This window comes from Syngnathus typhle, linkage group LG22 (assembly GCF_033458585.1).
Source record: "Syngnathus typhle isolate RoL2023-S1 ecotype Sweden linkage group LG22, RoL_Styp_1.0, whole genome shotgun sequence".
NCBI lineage: Eukaryota > Metazoa > Chordata > Actinopteri > Syngnathiformes > Syngnathidae > Syngnathus > Syngnathus typhle.
In genome coordinates this window covers 1,652,567-1,671,776 of record NC_083759.1, presented here as the reverse complement: position 1 = coordinate 1,671,776, position 19,210 = coordinate 1,652,567, and the positions used below count along the sequence as shown (strand labels likewise).

The 19,210-nt window shown below is 53.2% G+C and overlaps 2 protein-coding genes across 2 annotated transcripts; one reads left to right on the top strand and one right to left on the bottom strand.

The window, feature by feature from the left end:
* Window positions 1-204: 204 nt before the first annotated feature.
* ncoa1 (nuclear receptor coactivator 1) lies at window positions 205-15,476 on the top strand. The gene is made up of 21 exons (XM_061270456.1): window positions 205-955; window positions 2,524-2,632; window positions 3,878-3,983; window positions 4,936-5,102; window positions 5,176-5,282; window positions 5,351-5,528; window positions 5,603-5,788; window positions 5,862-5,954; window positions 6,049-6,189; window positions 6,266-6,413; window positions 6,482-7,376; window positions 7,498-7,719; window positions 7,805-8,123; window positions 8,196-8,381; window positions 8,623-8,767; window positions 8,880-9,048; window positions 9,111-9,419; window positions 9,484-9,588; window positions 9,791-10,368; window positions 10,457-10,631; window positions 10,712-15,476. The coding sequence occupies exons 3-21, from the start codon at window positions 3,895-3,897 to the stop codon at window positions 11,006-11,008; spliced, it is 4,509 nt and encodes a 1,502-aa protein (XP_061126440.1). The 5' UTR covers window positions 205-955; window positions 2,524-2,632; window positions 3,878-3,894; the 3' UTR covers window positions 11,009-15,476.
* A 194-nt stretch (window positions 15,477-15,670) lies between these two features.
* Window positions 15,671-19,166, bottom strand: vipas39 (VPS33B interacting protein, apical-basolateral polarity regulator, spe-39 homolog). The gene is made up of 18 exons (XM_061270496.1): window positions 18,892-19,166; window positions 18,621-18,723; window positions 18,408-18,551; window positions 18,313-18,348; window positions 18,164-18,228; window positions 18,039-18,095; window positions 17,886-17,978; window positions 17,778-17,811; window positions 17,589-17,691; window positions 17,453-17,480; window positions 17,311-17,384; window positions 17,144-17,219; window positions 16,934-17,068; window positions 16,818-16,859; window positions 16,564-16,740; window positions 16,397-16,486; window positions 16,216-16,320; window positions 15,671-16,147 (listed from the first exon to the last, which is right to left on the bottom strand). The coding sequence occupies exons 1-18, from the start codon at window positions 18,970-18,972 to the stop codon at window positions 16,127-16,129; spliced, it is 1,464 nt and encodes a 487-aa protein (XP_061126480.1). The 5' UTR covers window positions 18,973-19,166; the 3' UTR covers window positions 15,671-16,126.
* Window positions 19,167-19,210: the final 44 nt, after the last annotated feature.

Genomic DNA, 19,210 nt, shown 5'->3' with positions numbered 1-19,210 from the left:
TTAATTATTTGTATAAACCCTTTGAATGCAGAGCGCTTTAAAGTACAAATTGAGACTATTAAATGACGGCCAATGACGCTGTGAAAGTCTTCTTGTTTGAGTGAAATAATCACAGTGGGAACGCCGCATCCATATTTTGATGCGTATATTCTTAAACAGGTAACCAGGTTTTCTTACGCGTGCCGCTCCTCGTGAACGCGCACGTTGTCTCTCGCACGCAGGCTCGGCGCGCGCGCCCTCGCAGCCCTGTTTGTTTGTGTTGGAGAGAGAGAGCGAGAGAGCTTGGAAATGGCGGAGAGCACCGAGAATAGTGACAACTTGGCTTCGCGAACTGGGCCATCCCTACCGACGCGTAATCTCGGCCGCGCACGGGAGTGACACGACGAGCCGCCCCAGTACCAGCTGCAGCAGCGCGGGGGGGGAAGACTCGAGGAGGGCCGACGCGCATTTTTTTGGGGGGGGGGTCTAGCGCGGTGTGGGTGCTTAGCCAGGCTGGCTAGCTGTGGCTAAGCTAACTGACGCTGAGGCTCGCTGGCTTCGAGTCGTGTGTGATTTTTTTCCCTCCCCCTTTCCTCCTCCTCCACGCAGGCTTGTTTGTCAACACACGCCGATGGTAACTTGTTAGCCAGCCTGCTAATCGCAACAAAAAGCCCAACTTGCGCGTGCTTTTATCGGATGTTACGTGTCAGCCGCTGCGGAGCGAGTGTAAAGTTACCCACGTAAAGTTAGCAACAACACTCTCAAAAACGGCCCAACGTTATCCGTCAGGCAAGTTCACTTAGCTGCTTGGAGCTAACTCGGCTAACTGGCTGTTGTTGGACGCCCCGCAACAGCGGGGGAGGCGCGGAGACTTCTCGTGGGATGTAAGAGAAGGGAATAAAGAAGACCAAACAACAATCGTGGAGCGTCTGCAAGAGCACACCGAGAGGACGACGTCTGCTTATGCCAAAACAAGGTAAGCCAATCGAGCAAGGGTGGAGGTGGTGGAGGTGGTGGTGGTATTGTTGACAGCCACGATGGGACCCGGCCGCTGCGGCGCGGCCTCCCTCGGATGCGTTGGCTCGCGTGGCCGCCGTGCGCGTGCACGGTGAGTACGTGCGTGCACGCGCCGTTCCCCCAATCTTTCCTCCTTTTACCTGTAAATTGATCAAAGACTCTTACGTCAGCGCACCCGAGCGGCCTCACGGTGTCGCTATCACCAGAAGTGCCCCCCTCACGTCTTCCTTCACCTGTCTTCTGAATCTTGACCTCCTTTCTGTCTTGTTGTTGTGGTTGGAGGCTAATCTGCACTGTGGATCTGCTACGCATGCATGCGTGCATGGTGTTAGCGTCACCTAATTGAGCCAGGAGACACCTTAACTGGCTTCAAGAGCTTCTGAGGCGCTTAAAGAACGAGTTCACCTTTGACCCCAAAGCACACCGAAAGATGAGACCGAAACGACACTTAGACATGAAGAAGAACTTGATATCCTCTCAAATAGCAGCGGTAATCCCTAAATATTGACTCTTTTGTTGTTCCTCAGGCCAAAGCAGTAACACCCAAAGTGTTGCTTGTGGCATCGCGGTGCCAAAGAACTTTGAAGTGAGCTTTAATGAGGCAACAGTCGTGCTTTGTAGCTGAAGTGCACTAAGAGTTACACAAAGACATGAAAGCTGATCTTTTCCTTATTACACAGATACCAAATCATAACTAGGACGGGTTCTAATTTCCGACATCGCCGCATCACGGCCCCTCAAAATGCCGTGGCGCGATGCGGCGAGCGGCACCTCGCACCCCGAGCGGTACCTTGGAAGCGGCGAACGGTGAATTCCAAAGATACAAAGGTTGTGTTTGCGCGGGGCGGCCGACTTGTTTTTGTCGAGCGTGCGTGTTGATTGATTGCGTGTGTAAAAGCATTCTCGCGGGGCCTCTCGAGGTTACGATGTCGTCAGATAATCGAGTCGGGTTATCCTGCCGCGAGCTTTCCTCTGCGCTCTGGGCGGCGGCGACTTCATCCAACTTCACCCCGACTTGTTCTTTTCTTCTTCTTCTTTTACGTGTGTGGCGGCTCAAAGCAAAAATTGCGGCGGTGAGCAAACTTGAGTGGGTAAGTGATATCTGCTGTGGAATTCCTCCACACTAATCTCTCCAAACAGAAAGTGAAGGGGGGGGGGGGGTTGGGCAAAGTGGATCCCTCCTCAGGGTCCGCTCGTTGTTTGGATCCTTGGCAGATTAAGTGTCGCCTCCGGGGACGGAGGTTTGTCGCGGCTGATGATTTTTTTCTTTTGCTGGTGGTGTTTTTGTCATCTCAATGTCATGGCGCCCCGCTGAGGACCTTTAAGAAGGCGGTTTGGTGGTTCATCCATAAACAGGTTCTTGACAGGAACCGCCCTTAGATGATGCTCAATTTTGTGCCAAGCGAAGATTGGCGGCACTCTCCATCGCTAAGCTCTGTAGCTGTACCTACAATCCGCTCGCTTAAATTTTATTCAATGTGTTTGAAAAGAGATAAAAAATGTGTTTCCTTTCCAATGACACGGCAGGTGCGCCCGCCATGTTGCCAGGTGACGGAGGGACCCCCACGCCACCTTAACCGCCGGGCCTCCCATCGCCTCCTCGGACATGACTCCGCCCCCGGCGACATAAGACCAGGTAGCACACCAAACGGAAAACGAAGCCGTGATGGATGCAAAGAAAGAAATCGTGCGGTGCACATAACGGGCCGCCGACTTGGTTTTGAAACCTTTCAAGGTTAAGCGCCGCCGCGTTCATTTCATTCCTCAGACGTCCCGACGGCGCCTCTGAAAGGTTCAGCCGTGCGCGCGCGCTGGCCCGGTTCCGCTAATGACGCCGCAGATGAATATTCATGTCGAAATCTCAAGCCAAAATGCACAAGCGAGTCACGTGACAGCCCAAATCCAAAATGTCCTTCACTCTTATCTGAGCGGTAACCAACGCCCTCATTGCGTTTTGGCCGCGTGCGTTGTCGCTCATCGATTGCGGACTCGCAACGCGATCGGTTTCCTCATTGATTAAACCGTGAGCGCGCTGACCCCGAAGCGCTCGCCAATCGGAAGTATTCATGTCGGCTTCCTCCGAGCAGCGAGTCGATATTTTCATTGTCATTTGCTTTTGTTATGAAGGGGAGGGACGTGAAATTGATTTTAATCTGAGATGGGATTTTGGTGGAAAAGAGTCGGATATTGTTTCGGAGGGCCATACTTGAGCCTGTTTGTATTTCACCGCCCGGATAGTAAACAAGAACGTCAGTCGGCTCTGGAGCGGGCCGGCCGGCTGGCTGTTCTCGCATTCCCGAGCAGGGCCCCAAAGGAGCTTAAACAATCAAGTGGCAACTATTGAAAGTTTCAACGTACGTTGAGAAGATTAATGCGGACAATGTCCAAGTGTGTAAGCGTGTGTGCGTGCGTGTCCCTTTGCCGGCGGCGGACCCCCCGCTCGGTTACCAGGTGGTCGTACTCGTCTTAAAGAGAGCCAACGTTTCCACCGGGGGGGTGGGGGGTTGGGGCGAGGGGGGCTAAGCAACCATTGTGGCAGCGACGCTAATCCCTCCTGACTAGCCTTGTTTGCATCTGACCTTAGCTCACCTCTCTGACACGCTACAAACATGCAGCGGCTAAAAAAAGACACACTCGCTGTGCATTAACAGCACGCATGCATCCTCTTAGGACCCCCCCCCCCCCCCCCCCCTTCAGCCGCCAGCCACTTCAAACACTTTTCCATTTGAAAGTGGCCGCTGTGTTTTGTTTATTCTCAAAATGCACAAGCAAGTCCAGATTTCCCACCTCGTTGTTGTGCGGCCGTAGCGAGCGGCGCTTTCTCGAAGCGAACGTTTTTTGGGCGTGTTGTTGTTGTCGGTAAGCTAATCTGCCTTTGCAGGTCAGTCAAAGCTGAAAATGAGCGCCGTCGGGGAAAGTCCCTTGGACCCTGACACGGCCGAGTCGCGCAAGAGGAAAGGCTCGCCATGCGACACGTCGGCGCAAAGGTAAGTCCGGTCCGGTCCGGGCCACGGGATGGCTCACCGGGCCTGCTCCTGCATTTTAAAGCCACACACATTCAAAGTCACAGATGGAACAGTGAACGAAGCGAGGACGTAAATCGTAAACAGCTTTTTGCTTGAACCTAGATTTGTTGTTTAATGATGTGAAATACATTCAGATTCCATCACCCGAATCGTTTTCTGGAGATTTTTCTTCTCCCCATGTGTAACGACATGGGTGGATTAAGTTGGCCCCGGCAAGGTGAGCGCAAACGAATAATCACCAGATCACGGGTTAGCCAAAGTTTAGCTCAAGGGTCGAGGAGTAAGCGACACGCGCACGCACGCACGCACGCACACACGCTTCCTCCCAAAGTCAGCGCGTCCGCTCTTGTGAGCCTTTTAAGGCCCAATAGCTGATGTAAGCTGATGTAACATCCCGGCTCGTATTTCCAAAAGCAACCAGTGACCTGCGTGTTCACACTGCGTCCTCCTCCTCACCCCTTCCTTCTCCCTCCCTCCCTCCCTCCCTCCCTCCCTCCCTCCCTCCCTCCCTCCCTCCCTCCCTCCCTCCCTCCCTCCCTCCCTCCCTCTCTGGGCCACCATGCCTGTGTGTTTTGGCCATCCAATGCGCTGACCTACTTTCTGCCGCTGTTGTCCTCGTACATACGCGCGCGCACACACATCCGTTTGTTTTTTCACATGGAGCGCATAATGCGTTAGCGGAGCCCACGGAGACGAGCGTTGAAAGACGTACGTGCTTTAAATATGTACGCTAGCGTCTGTGCCACGCACACGCTTTGCACAAAACCCGTTCTGCTCGAATGCAGAAGAAAAAATGTCAGGAAAAGTTTTTCAGCCGCTACAGTTGTATTATTTATTTATTTGAAATGTGAAAGGGTTTTTTGGGCGGCCCTGTGTAAAAGTAACGCCGCCGCCGTCATGTGTTTGTGAGCAGCCTGGAGAAGCGGCGGCGCGAGCTGGAGAGCCGCTACATCGGCGAGCTGGCCGAGCTGCTCTCCTCCAACATGGCCGACATCGCCAGTCTCAGCGGCAAGCCCGACCAGTGCCACATCCTCAAGAGCACCGTGGACCAAATCCAGCAGATGAAGCGGCGCGAGCTGGGTACGGCACCGCGAGGGCTGCGTCCCGTTTCAATGTTCTCCCTCGGCCGCTGAGCCTCATCTTTGCCCCGCAGAAAAAGCAGCTCTTTGCTCTCCGGACGACGCCGTGCAGAAGAGCGACATCTCCTCCAGTAGCCAGGGCCTGCTGGAGAAAGAAGCCCTCGGACCCATGCTGCTGGAGGTGAGCGTATCCCTCTTGTCCAGTCCGCTTGTCCGAGAGCACGTGTGACTGGATCATCTCGCTGGCAGGCTCTGGACGGCTTCTTCTTCGTGGTAAACCGCGAGGGCCGCATCGTGTTTGTCTCGGAGAACGTGCTAAGCTACCTGGGCTACCCTCAGGAGGAGCTGATGATGTCCAGCGTCTACAGCATCCTGCACGTGGGAGACCACAACGAGTTTGTCCGCAATCTGCTGCCCAAAAGTCTGGGTGAGCCTCGACGTCCTTTTCAGCCCGACGGCTCACGCTTGGGTCCGATTGTTCCTAAATGTTCCCGTGCGCAGTGAACGGCGGCGCGCCTTGGCCTCAGGAGTCCAGCCGCAGGAGCAGCCACAGCTTCAACTGCCGCATGCTGAAGAGGCCGCCCGACGAGATGGACTCGGAGAACCAGGAGGCCCGGCAACAGTACGAGATCATGCAGTGCTTTACCGTGTCGCAGCCTCGCGCCGCCGTGCAGGAGGAAGGCGACGGTGCGCAAACGCCGGCCAGTCACACTTTTTGGAAAATCAGCGAGTGCGACGTGGCGCCCGCTTTGTGTTTCAGACCTGCAAAGCTGCCTGATCTGCATCGCCTGCCGGACGCCTCGGGCCCAGCCTGCCAGCACGGAGTCTTTTATCACCAAGCAGGACCCCACAGGTGGAAGTTGACCTTGTTTGATCATATTGCTCAGGCTCAAATGGTTGCGACTTCATGTCATTAACCCGACATGGCTTTGCATCGGTCCTCTCAGGAAAGATCATCTCCATCGAGACCAGTGCATTGCGGGCGAGCGGCCGGGCCGGCTGGGAGGACCTGGTCCGGAAGTGCATCTACGCCTTCTTCCAGCCGCAGGGCAAAGAGCCCTCCCATGCCAAAAAGCTGCTACATGAGGGTGAGAGGCCTTCCGTTGCGCTCTGGCAGAGCTTTGTTTGCCATCCCGTCGTTGACGGACGCCGTTCTGCTCCTAGTGATGAGCCACGGCACCGCCATCAGCCCGCTGTACCGCTTCGCCTTGAGCGACGGCACGCCGCTCAGCGCTCAGACCCGCTGCAAGTTCTGCTGCCCCCCCAACCCAGACGTTCAGCCCTTCATCTTGGGCATTCACACTATTGACAGGTAGGTGGACGGATCCAGGCTTGGCGCCACGCGTTGATTTGAATGCTGATGTATTTGTCGTCGCTCAGGGAACACAACACTGGTAGCTCTCAGGAAAACACTAACCCCAGCCTTCAGCCAACCCTGGGCAACCTGGCCCAGGCGCCCTCACGCTCGCCAGTCTTCGCTGCCGGCAGCAACTCAAAACAAACCTCAGGCCCCGTCGCCACCGCCTCCTCCGCCCCCTCCGCCTCCACGGGACTTCCCGCCGGCAACAACAGCGTCTCCCCCCAACGACTGAACCCGGCCGCCGGCTACCCTCCGCCCGGCCGGACGCGTCCCCAGCAGGGCAGCAGCCCGTCGCCTCTCAGCAGCCCCGCCACAGCCGCCCCTACCTCGTTTATGTCGCGGGCCAGTCCCGGGCTGGCCGAGAGCCCGCGGGTGCCGGGCCTCCACTCGCCAGCGGGTGCACTGAACAGACAACACTCTGGCGCCGACGCGAGCAACGGCGCCCAGGCCGGGTCGAAAGCATGCTTGTCCAGACAAGCGGGGACCCCCACCGGGTTCTCCTCTCCCGGGCCGGGAGCGGAGGGTGGGGTAGAGGACTCTGTCAAAGCCCCCCTGCCCTCTGTCGCGGCTCATCTCAGACTTAGTCAGCCGCTGGACAGCAACGGGACAGGAAGCGACACCAGCGACGTCCACCGCACCTCGTTGCCTCATCCGAAACCTCCTCCCGGCCCTCAGTGTCCCGCCTCCCACAGCACACTGAGGGAACGTCACAAGATCTTACACCGACTGCTCCAAGACAGCAGCGACTCCAGCGCCTCGGCCACCGCCGCCACCTCCGAGGACGGCAGAGGCGAGGTGGAGATCAAGAAAGAGCCACCATCCAGTCCCGTGGTGAGCGCCGGGCTGCAACGCTCCAGTTCCAGAGAGCCGCAGGACCACCAGCTGCTGCGCTTTCTGCTCGACACCGATGAGAAGGTGATCGTGCTCCATTGAACTGCCCGCTAGCTTGATGCTAACCTCTTACCGGAAACACATCATTGATGTGCTAACGGAAATTAGCATCCAAGACTGACGACAAGCTGATTTGTCTTTGCAGGACTTGGGAGACCTGCCTCCTCCATCTGCTCTCAGCCTGCAGACAGTTCGGGTGAAGGTGGAGAAGCGAGGCGGGGGGGAGGGATGCGCGGCCGCCGTGGCTTCGGGCCCCGCCTCCAAGACCCCCTCCTCCTCGGCCAGCGTCAGCCCCAAATCCAGCCCCGTGGGGGAGAGGAGGCGAGAGAGCCGGCGAGACAGCCGGCGGGATAGCAGGGACTCCATGGTAACAGTCCAATGAATCGTGGAACTCGACCCGGGGCGCCATAGCGTAATTGCCGCTTCACTTTCTGTAATAAACTCTTTTTCAGATGTCTGGCGGCACCTCCGACACGGAGCCCCTCGCTCAGCCGACGCCCTCCCTCAGGGGCTCGAGCGTAGCCAAGCAGGGCGCCGACGACGCGGACGCCCCCGGGGCAGGCCCTCAGCTCCACTCTCCGGCCCCCCAGACCCCGGCGCAGCTCCAGTCGCCGGGGCCTCCGCTGCAGTCTCCGGTGTCGCAGCCCCGCTTGCAGTCGCCGTCGCCGCAGCTCCACTCGCCCTCCCCCAAGCTAAAGCTCCAGTCGCCCACCCAAGCGCAGCCCGGCGGCATCGGTGTGAAGAGGGAACTGCCCAGCACTCCCAACAGAGGTAGGCCTTTATTGGGGCGTGGATCGGAGGGGTGTGAACGATTCCAAGCGCATCCCGTGTGTGTTTCCCCAGGCAACGTTGAAGGGGGCCTCGCTTCAGGCTGCAATCCCCCCAATCAGTCGGCCTTCGATTTCTGCGGTCCCCTGACTCCGAGCCAGGCCCAAGGAACGGGACACGTGGACCTCTTCCAGGCCCCCAAAGACAGCGGCAGTCCCTTCCCTGAGGCTGAAATCGCCAACCCGTTCAGTTCAAGCACTGGTGAGCTGACACACTCACACACACACGCACACACACCTGACACTGCGAGGCGGATGTGTAATCTGTCACATCCTTGCGGGGTGACGACAATAACCCGACACACACTCGTTTGCACTTCTGTGCGGATTGAGCCAAGCGGGGTGTTAACACATTCGCTCCATGTGAAACTTCAACACAGCCCGGTTCAGATTGTTTCTTTTTGAATCAATGTCCTTCCAACTGTGTTGCACAACCCACTCAGGCCCGTCCAAGTTAGATTTGGCCGAGTCGCAGTTCCAGCCGCTGTCTCTGACCGACTCGCAGTTCCAGCCTCTGTCTCTGACCGACTCGTTGTCCTTTGATGCCCTGGGAACGCCCCTGCAAGCGCCTTTTACCTCGCCACAAGAGTGAGCATCTCTTAATAAACCAATAGTCATGCATAGGCTCATTTCAGCTCCCGTCGTTTCAAAAGTGCCGTGGCGGCCATTGTTTACAAGCACGATTGCCGTTTGTGAGCAGGCAGTGCGTCCCTTGTACGCTGGACGAAGTCCTGGGTCCCCCGACCACGGCCGAGGCCCGGAATGACGAGAAGGCTCTGCTGGAGCAGCTGGTCTCCTTCCTCAGCGGCACTGATGAAAGTGAACTGGCCGAGCTGGACAAAGCTCTGGGGATCGACAAACTGGTGCAGGTCCGTAGCGCCGAGGCATTCTCAAGTGGTCTTTTTTGGCTTCTGACATCCGGGCTTTGCAGGGCGGCTGCTACGACCCACTGCCCCAGAACCTCCCCACTCAGCAAGTCACTGCCAACCCGCTGCCATCCTACCCTCCCCGGTTTGCGCCGCCCGCTCAGTTCCCGGCAGAGCTGGCCACCGTGGGGCAGCAGCAGGCGCCGGGCTTCGGGCCAGCCCGGGGGACCTTCCTCGGCAGGGCCCCCGGCGCCGCGGCGGGTCTGCGTCCGCAGGGGATGCCCCGCCCGCCGCAGGGCATGGCCGTCCAGCTCAGGCTGCCGCCAAACCAACTGCGGCTGCAACTCCAGCAGAGACTCCAGGGTCCGCAGCAGGTGAGAGCAAAGGCTCAACTCTCAATTTGTGGAAATACGGAGTCTTTATTTTTTATTCTCTCAGCTTCAGAACCGTCTCGCCATGAATTCGTTCCCTGTCGGAGCAGGAGGCCAGCACGTCAACATGGCCGTTCGTCTGGGGGCGCCGCAACCTCAAATACCTTCGCAGGTGAGGTCCCGGTTCAGATTTTTTGCCGGCTCGTTTTTTTGCCAGTTTGCCATTAAGTGTCCATTTGTAAGTCAGGCGAAAAGTCTCTCATAGCTGATTTATGGCGCTTAAAAAGTACGACCTCTCTTTGTGTTCATGTTTGGTGAAAGCGAGCTCTTCAATTTGATATGAACCACTCCATTTGTCCTCGGTCCCCCCCCAGCCTCCGCTAAACGCGCAGATGCTGGCTCAGCGTCAGAGAGAGCTGTACAGCATCCAGCACCGCCAGCGTCAGCTTTTTCAGCAGAAGGTCATGCTGATGAGACAGAACATGGCAGGCGCCGCCGCCGCCCCGGCCGCCACCCCGGCCGTCGCCAGGCTGCCCAAAGGCGACAACGCGTCCGCGTCTCAGCAGCAGGCGCAGTTCAACTTCCCCGCCGGCTACGGCCCGGTGCCGGGGAATCCTCCTACCTCACCCGGTCACTTTAGCGGCGGCCCGGTGCCGGGAGGGCCGCCCATCCCGGGCCCCCCCCTGGATGGCAAAATGAGGAGCCAGACGGCGTTGCTGGGCGGCGTGCCGGCTCCTCCCTTCGGTGGCGCCCCCTCGTTGCAGCAGCAGCAAGGTCTGATGCAGCAGTTTGGGGCGGTCCGGCCGGACTCGCCTTTCCCTCCTGAGATCAGCCCCGGCAGTCCGCTTTTGTCGCCTCAGAACTCCTCTTCCCAGAGTCCTTTGCTCCAGCAAGCCCCGCCCCCTAGCTACCAGTCTCCAGATATGAAGAGCTGGCCACCAGCCAGCAACAGGTGAGGGACGCTCTACTCTTTATTGGACACGTGCAGAGAAATAATCCAACTGCTATCAAATTTTCCTCGATTTGTTTTTCGCCCGCAGCCTGTTCAGTCCGTCGTCGCAGCACAGCGGGGGGCAAACGTTCGGCCAGCAGGGGGTCTACAACAACATGAGCATCACCGTGTCCATGGCGGGGGGCTCGGCCGGCGCGGGCCCCTTACCGTCCTTGGGGCAGCTCGGCGGCGGCGGCATGGCCTCGCTGTGCAGCGACCAGCAGGTCAGAACAGAACCGACGGACAAAGTGATGTTGAATCGCAGCTGCGTATTTGCGTCCAAACGTGAGGTGTGTTTTCACAGGTGCAGCAGGCGCAGCAGGCGCAGCAGTCGCAGCAGGCGCAGCAGGCGCAGCAGGCGCAGCAGGCGCAGCAGGCGCAGCAGGCGCAGCAGGCGCAGCAGGCGCAGCAGGCGCAGCAGGCGCAGCAGGCGCAAGTGTTTGCCGACGTCCAGTGCACCGTCAACCTGGTGGGCGGCGACTCGTACCTGAGTCAGGGCTCAGCCGCCGGCGCCGGCCAGAAGGCTCTTGGACCTCCGCCGGGCGGCCAGAGCAGCCAGGCCCAGCAGAAGAGCCTCCTCCAGCAGCTGCTCACCGAGTGACCCCGCCACCCCCGTTCCCGCCTCAAACCGACAGAGCACCACTCCCTCTTTACTCGTACGACTCCTCTGCACCCGTGGCATTCTCACCTCAGGACGGACGGAGGGCGTCCGGCCGTGGATGGCGTGGCGCCGACGCCCCGACGAGGGGCCGGCGCCGGCGAGCCGTCTGTCTGACAACCTGTCTGTCTGCCTCAGCCTACTCAAGGCAGCGTTGTCTTTGCTGCTCATCCCCCCCCCCCCCCCCCTCCTGGTTGCTGTCCAATTGGGACACGGGAGTACCTCGGAGGGGCGACGGCCCCCGCCTGGGCTTTTTTTGGTTCTCTTTTCCGGGAATGTGACGACGGAAGCTCGGTATCAGCTGGTTCTGCGACGCTCTCTCTCTCTCTGTCAGCTACACAGTGCCTGGTGGAAGTTTGAGCTTCTTCGTTTTCTTCTTCCACACTCGATTATTCGATTTGGTTGTTGTCGTTATTTTTTGTTTTGTCGTCGTTCTTCTCTCTTCGTTGTCGTCGTCGTCATCTCTGACAACAGCCCGCAAAGGACGCGGTGACGATAAGTGGATGGGAGACAGACGGACGGACGGGATGCTGCTCACTTTTGATTTTTTTGGAACAAGTATCAAAGACAACAACCGTGACTGACTGTTGGGATGACTTCACAGTCGCGTGTTTATTCGCCCTCCCTCCCTCCCTCACCTCACCGGCTCAGTAGCTGTCAATACGAGGCCTCCCCCATTCTCTCTTTCTATCCCGCGCTAACTCGGCCTATCAGTGTTGTTTGCCACGCAAGGCGTGCGTGCCGTGCCGTGCCGTGCCGTGGCGTGGCGTGGCGTTGTACAGTACAGTACAGAAGGAAAGACATTACCAGATGAAAACAAAATGTGGAAAATGCCCCTTTCACGCGGCGCCGTCAAGGTGTATCAAGCGTCACTCGGCAGCACCGACATTGGACTGCCGAGTACTTCTCTGAATCCGGCACTGATATTCAACTGCCCTTCTAAGCACTCGAGAGGGAACCAAGATGGCAGCCGACTCCGGCTCTCTATGCAAAATTCCCACTTCCGAATTTGGCACCAAGAGTCAACCCCCACTTTGCAAACGCAACATCCTCAATGACACGGTTCTGACGTATTCCTGAATCCGGCACCAACGTTTCAAGCAGCTGGCCATTTGACCTACCCAAGATGGCCGCCGGTTCAGTGTGAAAGGGGGCTCTCATTGCAACAGTATCCGAGTCGTAGCGTACTGATCTATATTGCCGAGTCGGCGGCAAACATTCTCTCTCTCTCTCCCGCGCCAACCTAAACCCGTTTGCCGTCTGGGCATCCTGCACGAAATGGACGGCGCCATCAGGAGAAGCTCTGTCATTCCACGCCCCTACCTCAGAGCACTTTGATTTGACTTGGATTTTCTTACGATTACCTCATCTTCCTCTTTACCGGACGCGCACGGCGCCCGGTTGTCGGACCTCGTTTCGCACTGTGAACTCAGCTCTTTGGGTTATTTTTTTGCCGTTTTTATTTTTTGTATTCCGGCGACGCAGTCTCAATCCAGGAATACCGCAACGTGCTCTTTCACACAACTTCATAGACTTTTTCAAGATTTTTTTTCTTTTTATATTGACGACCATTTCTCCGCTTTGCTGTATTTTTCTATTTCTATGTGGATCAAAGTATTGGGCCTGGCCGGATTTGTTAAAAGGACTGTCCCAATACTTTTGTCCAGGTAGGCCAGGGGTGGCCCATGGGCCCACTTAATTTTGTCCTAAAATTAGATGTATTGGATTTTTTTATTTTTTTATTATCCTGTGTCATTAAATAGTTAGTTGTAAATATTAGTCAAAACGAACAATTTTATATACAGTGTGTTCCGAAAGTATTCAGTATTCCAAAATGGATTGAAAAAAAATCTTCAAAATTGTATACACATCCCAAAATGACAATGTGAAAAATTAAGATATTTATTGGAATATTTTTTATAGATCAATTTCTTGGCTGATGCTAATTCCAATATTTGGCAGAATAAAATTCTAATGAATTGTCCCAAAAAAGCATTTGACAGTTTGACAACTTGTAAGGGAGTAAAACCTGCCATATTTGTGTCACTTGCCAAATTTAAAATTTTTAAAACTTTTGCAAACAAGTCAATGTCATTCTGGGATGGTGGCCATCAAATTTTGGGGCCCTCAAAATGATTTTATTCCATTTCTAAAATGTGAAAAAATGAAGCTGTGAATACTTTCATTGATAAATTATAATTTAATTTGAAATAACGACTATGCGAATGGATTATTTTAGCATTGGAATCAATGATTTTGCATGCAAATTTAAACTTTTCTGTTGCTTGAAATTAGTCCAAAAGTTTGCCCACCCCTGATTGTAGTGTTTGCATTTTTGTCATTTTTTGGTTTGGCGTTAAAACTTGCCATATCAGTATCGGTTCTGTGTCATAAAAATCGGTATCTTGGGCAGATTTACTTTTTTTTTTTGGTTATTGACACGCGCAAAGTGGGAGAATGTTTATTATTATTATTATTATTATTTGTAATCATTGTCGCTCATCCGGTCCCTCGGACGATGTTTTTTCTTCAGGGATGAGGAATCCTTTCCTCTCTTCACTCCACACTACGATAACAAAAAAGAAAAAAAAAAAAAGCGATGCACGTTGAAATTCCAGATGTTATGCAACAGCTGCTCAGTGGAAAGGCCGCCCCCCTTCCTCTTCCTCCTCCTAGTCGGCAGGTACAACAGACTTTTTGTTAACGATGTAAATAACAAAGAGAAATGTGAATAATAATAATAGTAAGGTTAATCATTATCAAGACAAGTTTGTGGTAAATAACTACTCGCCTCCGTCATCTTCTCTTTTTTTGTTCATTTGTTTTGGATTTTCTATTTTTCAGATTCTTTCAATGATGATGCGTATGTATATGACTATCAGTGCGTGTGATGAATACTGTATATTATTATTATTCTGGATCTTCTCCTTTCCTGCTCCATGTGTCTGATGCCAGAGAATGGTTTCTATAGCGACTGCTGAATGTGATTTTTACTGAGCGACGAGCAGTGTGGACTGGCTTTTGTTTTTATTTGTCGTCGTCGTACGGGTTGTTTTCAAAGAGTAAAAAGGCCATATTGTAATTTTTTTTCCTCTCGCTTTCTCTCTCTCTCGTTGAGAGAGTGGAGCCTCGGCCGGGTGGAGAAAACACCACCAGAACACCCCCGACCGACATCACTCTTAGGGATCTCAAATGACCAAAGCCTCTCAAAATCTCGTATGCAAACCTTGTCATTGTAATAGCGCCCCCTGTCTTTTGATAGAAGCAGCCCAAAGTCAACATGAGCTATGCACCTAAAAAAGTACAAATGAAACACTGGAGTGAGCCTCAATCCATCAACGTTTTGCTTATGTTGGACAAATCCAAACCTTGTTTTGCAAAAAAAAAATGTGAGGCTGCTAGGCTGTTTTCATCCTCTGGAACACATTTTTTTTTTTTAATCTGCTTCTATGCAAAACATGTAAATCCACATTTTGTTTCAGGTAGTAGCAAAAAAAAAAAGGCGATGGCTATGCTAAAAGAAAATCTTTGCTAACCTTGTATGCAAAAACTACAAAAAACATATCACCAGGCTGTGTGCCTGTGAGCTTTATTTAATCAGAAAAATATTTTCTTTATTGCATACTGTTAAAAAATGTGATACATACACCCCCACGCCAATCTCATGAATTCATGTAAGCTTTTTTATTCGGTTCAAAAAGGACAAAGAAAAAGACGGCAGTCACATCTGGTCGTGTTTTCTCCACTTTCAAGGCTCCACTTTCTCCCCTTGTACAAATTAATATAAATAAATATATAGAGATATAAGTATATGAAACATTTTACTCTTTTTAATATGACCCTCATGTAAGATTTGGTTGTAAAGAAGAGGTACGGACGGGAGCAGCTACGATATGAGAAGTGTTCATGTGGGACAACTTTTTTTTTTTTTATTTATGCATGTTGGGAGTTTTTCCTGTTTTATTTTCTTTCCTCCCAATCCCCGTCCATCCCCAGCACCAATCTGTTCAGATGTGATTTGGGGAGACCTTTTTTATTTTTGAGGGGTTGTTCTAGACAATCAGTGTGGGCCGCCTCGGTGCCCCCCTTCCTCCTCCCCCTCCTCGTTGGGACTCATTTGTACAAACAAAAAACTCGACTGGACGTTTTTTTGTCTGCGGCTGCTCAAGTTTACATACACAAAAGGAACACATGCTTGTGGAGTACACACAAAACACCTCGTGCATCATTTTTGATCCCTCGCTATTTTAAAAGAAAATTCTTTTGAATGTTTTAGTTGTCCTTTTTTGCTCCTCCTCTGAGGTGAGGACATGTTTTTGTCCCCTTTTTTTGGACTAACAAATCTATAACATCTGAATATGAATGTGGGAATGCAATACACATTGCAATAAAAGCACCGTTTAAAAATGCAGCCACCATTTGGTGTTTTAATTAGCTGAATTTAACTTATTCACATAATTACTTTTAAAATATTGATCGCAGAATTAATTTTTTTAAAGAAGCTGTTTCTGTTGAGTCTAGGTGAAGCATACAAACTCATTGTATTAAAACAGATATATAAATTGTTTTCACATACTATATACTTTTCAAAATAACTGAACGAACTTAACAAACAACAGCACACAATTTATTTCCTCCTATTACATAATATGACTGGTGGAACGGAACACAGTAAAATACTGTAATGTCACATAAAGCCACAAGGCGGCAGCAAACCTTTCGTAGTGCCATCTCAGCACTGACAATGTACACAAGTACATGGTGTACTGTATCCACATACTGTATACTTTATTTGGCGTGCGTTTTGGTGCAACAAATGTTTTTGAAAACGGTAAAGCAGACACCGTGTGGAAAGATCACATTATTTGTACAAACAGGTAGCATCAGAACAGCACCACCGCTTTGCCCAAGGTAAGTAGACAAAACTTTTGCATAAATCTAAAAGGAAATGAATCAAACCTTTCGATACATTCGTGTTCATTTTCGACTTTCTGTCTACAGGAGCGAATCTTCAAAATGTGAAAATGATGACGGCTTGACTTGCAGAGAGAAAGTTGCCGCTCAATTCTTCCACCGGATTTGCTGAAAGAAGCAAAAAAAGTATTGGAAGAGGCGACCCAAGACAAAGATCAACTCCTCGACTTCCTCACCGAATTATTGAGCAGCTGGTCGATCTTGCACTGTTCCGCCGAGCCCGCCTCCACCTTCTCCCGGTATCCAAGCAACATGCGTCGGTCTTTTAAGTCTCGGTACGTCTGATTGAAGGGGGGGGGAGAGAGGTCACGTGACGTGGCCAGGGGTCAAAGGAACACACAGCTGACGTGCTCTCACGTTGATGATGAGGTCGTGACACTTGTGTTTGACTGCCAGGGCCATCCTGACGTCGGTGTCGTCCACCAGGCCCACGTACTCCTGCAGCACCTGCCGGTCGGTCCCACATCATCAAGGGTGAGCGAGAGGCTCCGGCGTTTGGCCGCAGCAAGTCCACCGGAACTCACCTGCACGGGGGCGGAGTTTCTGTGCAGGATGTCGACCACCTTTTGGTAGGCGAGCGGCGATTTCTTCCGGGTGAAGCCCAGCCAGCTGCGACTGGCGAAGAGCGCGTCCACGTCGCTCCACGCCTTCTGCTTGGCCCGAGCGCTTAACGCCGTGACAAAGAACTGCTTCTCCGATACCTGCAGGGATGGCGATGACGGTCAGTCAAAGCCCTCCCTCCGCACCTGTCCTGACCATCCGAGTGGACGCCCCTCACCTTGAAGCTTTGGCGGATGTTGAGCGGGCTGCTGGAGCTCCCCTGCGCAATCAAAGGTACTTCAGCACTTTTTGCATCCAAATTTAGGTTCCAACAAAATCTTTTTGGGGGTCCACCTCGGGTTGGCCGTAGTGGTAGAAGCAGCAGTAGTACAAGGTGGTGATGAGTGGCATGTGGAGGATGGAGGCTCTCCGAGGAAATTTCTGGAAGATCTCCACCTTCCCTCCTTGCTCGGCCTGCTTATCCGCAGCCTGGCGGGCACACGCACGGTAGTAAGCGCCGCCGCAATCGTCATCATCAGCATGCTGGGTGAATATCTCTCAAACCTCAATAAGCATCTGCCGCTCCAGCAGAGACACCTGGTCCTGGACCTGGACTTGGTCTTCAGCAGAAAAGTGCAAACTACAAAACAAAAGCGTCAGGTCAACATTCCTCATCCGTTGCCTCCTGTCAGGATGAACCCGCTCCCCACTTCTCTGCAGCCGTCAATCACCTGCGGCAGCTCTTGAGGAAGTCCCGCCTCTTCTTTTCATCCGAGATGCTCAGGTGATGTTTGTACTGGAGCAGCTGTGGCCATGGAGACACAAAACGTACTGTCTGCATTGCGGTAAGTTGTTAGCGTGTGATCAAGTTACCGCTTCATCCTCCGTGCGTCCGAGAGCTCTGGAGAAGGAAAAATCGTTTTTTTTATTTTTTATTTGATTCATTGGCAAAGCAGGATTTGAATGTTGAGCTCCTATGTGGAGGAAGTGATGAAAGCCTGGGCCACACCTGTAGACGTCCATGAGCAGGGCATCCTCTCCGCTTTCGCTTAAGTAGTTGACAAAATGTCTCAGCGCCGTCTGACGGGTCGCCAGCTCGCCAAACAAAACCTCTGACACACAACAAAAAAATACTGAGATTGCAGTCATATGCAAGAAGGATTTCTAGCTAAGTTTTGTGTTTGAAAGGAGGACAGACCTTTGCTCAAACTTTTCTTCAGATAAATTAAAACCTGCAAAGAAAAGTTTTCCGTCACTCAAGCTGACGGCTGGGGCGAGGTCGGCGGCGCGCGAGGGCAAGCCTTACCGCCGTGATGACGTTCCCGTCGTGAACGTCCACCGCCAAATCCAGCAGCCGCATTTTGTCCTGCAGGCAACGGAAGCGCTCCAGCGACACCGCCTGAGGTGCACACACACGTTAGCACGCCAACGCACACACAAGATTGGTACAGGCACACACCTTCCCTTGCTGCATCCTGCTGATGGCCTCTTGAGGCGACCAGTCACCAAATAGATCCTGCCAACGAACATTGGCACGCTCGCGTTCAGCACCGCTCCATCCCAACTGCTCGCACATGGACTTACCTGCTTTTCGCGTTTGGGTCTTAAGATTTCCGGAGCCACGATTCTGCCCGATGAGTCGCCTGATGCTAAGAAAAACAAAAACCTGAATCTGTAAATATGTTGTTGGGTTTGATTATCAATTAACGTAATCACGTGTGTGTGTTTCTCACCATCAGGGAACATCGCGACGTTTGTTCCTCTTCTTCCTGCCAACAAGATGGACAAAGAGTCACCGCTGCTCCTTTGAGATGATGATCCATCTTACCTTTAAAGAGCGAGCTGAGCGAGTAACCCGAGTTGACCTTGGTCAGGCTAGGAGCGTCCGCGTGGATCCGGGCGGGGAAGGCCGCCTCGCCGTCCGTGGCGCCAACGGATGCCGCCGCCGTCTCTCGGACAGACCACGAGATGCCTGAGGAGAGCACAAGTCAGGGCGATCGCCCGAAAGCGGGTAACCGTGGGAGCGGCGCGGCATTCTCACTTCCCACGGGCTCGCCGCTCCAGTTGACCTTCTCCATGAGTTCTGGCTCATCTTGGTCCAGCAGCTGCGGGAGGCTCTTCACCGCCTCTTTGGATTCTTTCAGCTGGACAACGAGACAAATGTGGACAAGGTGTCTGACCTGTGGACCTTTTTGCTGGGAGACATCGCTGACATTTGTTTTGACGGTGGGATGCGATTGGATTTGTATTATGGTAAAAAAACAAAACAAGCAATCATTGGCAACTGGAGTGACGTTGGACAGGAGTCTCACCTCGTCGTCTTCATCATCGAAGGTGAACGCTTTAAACTTGGATGTGTTCCAATAGTCTTCCTCATCTGCTCGACTCTTCATTATTTCCGCAATAAAGGAGAACGAAGCAACAAGCTAACTGATTAGCGGGCTAGCTGCGTCGGGTCTGCTTTCATGACACGTCCGCACAAATCCCGATCAGGACAACGCAGCAGATGCTGAATGTTGCGTTCTGTGGACCACCTCCGATCCGGGATGGTTTGTTTACTGGAGCAAAAAAAAAAACCAACAAGCTGCACTTCCGGTGTGAAGAGGTCACGCCCTCAAGCGGGGGTTGCTG

What these genes read in the sequence shown, in the direction of transcription:
- ncoa1 (XM_061270456.1), top strand. Translation starts at nt 3,895, where the DNA reads ATGAGCGCCGTCGGGGAAAGTCCCTTGGACCCTGACACGGCCGAGTCG. An exon ending in GACTCCAGGGTCCGCAGCAG is followed by an intron (nt 9,420 to 9,483) that starts GTGAGAGCAAAG and finishes TTATTCTCTCAG; the next exon opens with CTTCAGAACCGTCTCGCCAT. An exon ending in TGGCCACCAGCCAGCAACAG is followed by an intron (nt 10,369 to 10,456) that starts GTGAGGGACGCT and finishes TTTCGCCCGCAG; the next exon opens with CCTGTTCAGTCCGTCGTCGC.
- vipas39 (XM_061270496.1), bottom strand. Translation starts at nt 18,972, where the DNA reads ATGAAGAGTCGAGCAGATGAGGAAGACTATTGGAACACATCCAAGTTT. An exon ending in GCAGGATGCAGCAAGGGAAG is followed by an intron (nt 17,979 to 18,038) that starts GTGTGTGCCTGT and finishes TGTGCACCTCAG; the next exon opens with GCGGTGTCGCTGGAGCGCTT. An exon ending in ACATCCGCCAAAGCTTCAAG is followed by an intron (nt 16,741 to 16,817) that starts GTGAGGGGCGTC and finishes CCATCCCTGCAG; the next exon opens with GTATCGGAGAAGCAGTTCTT.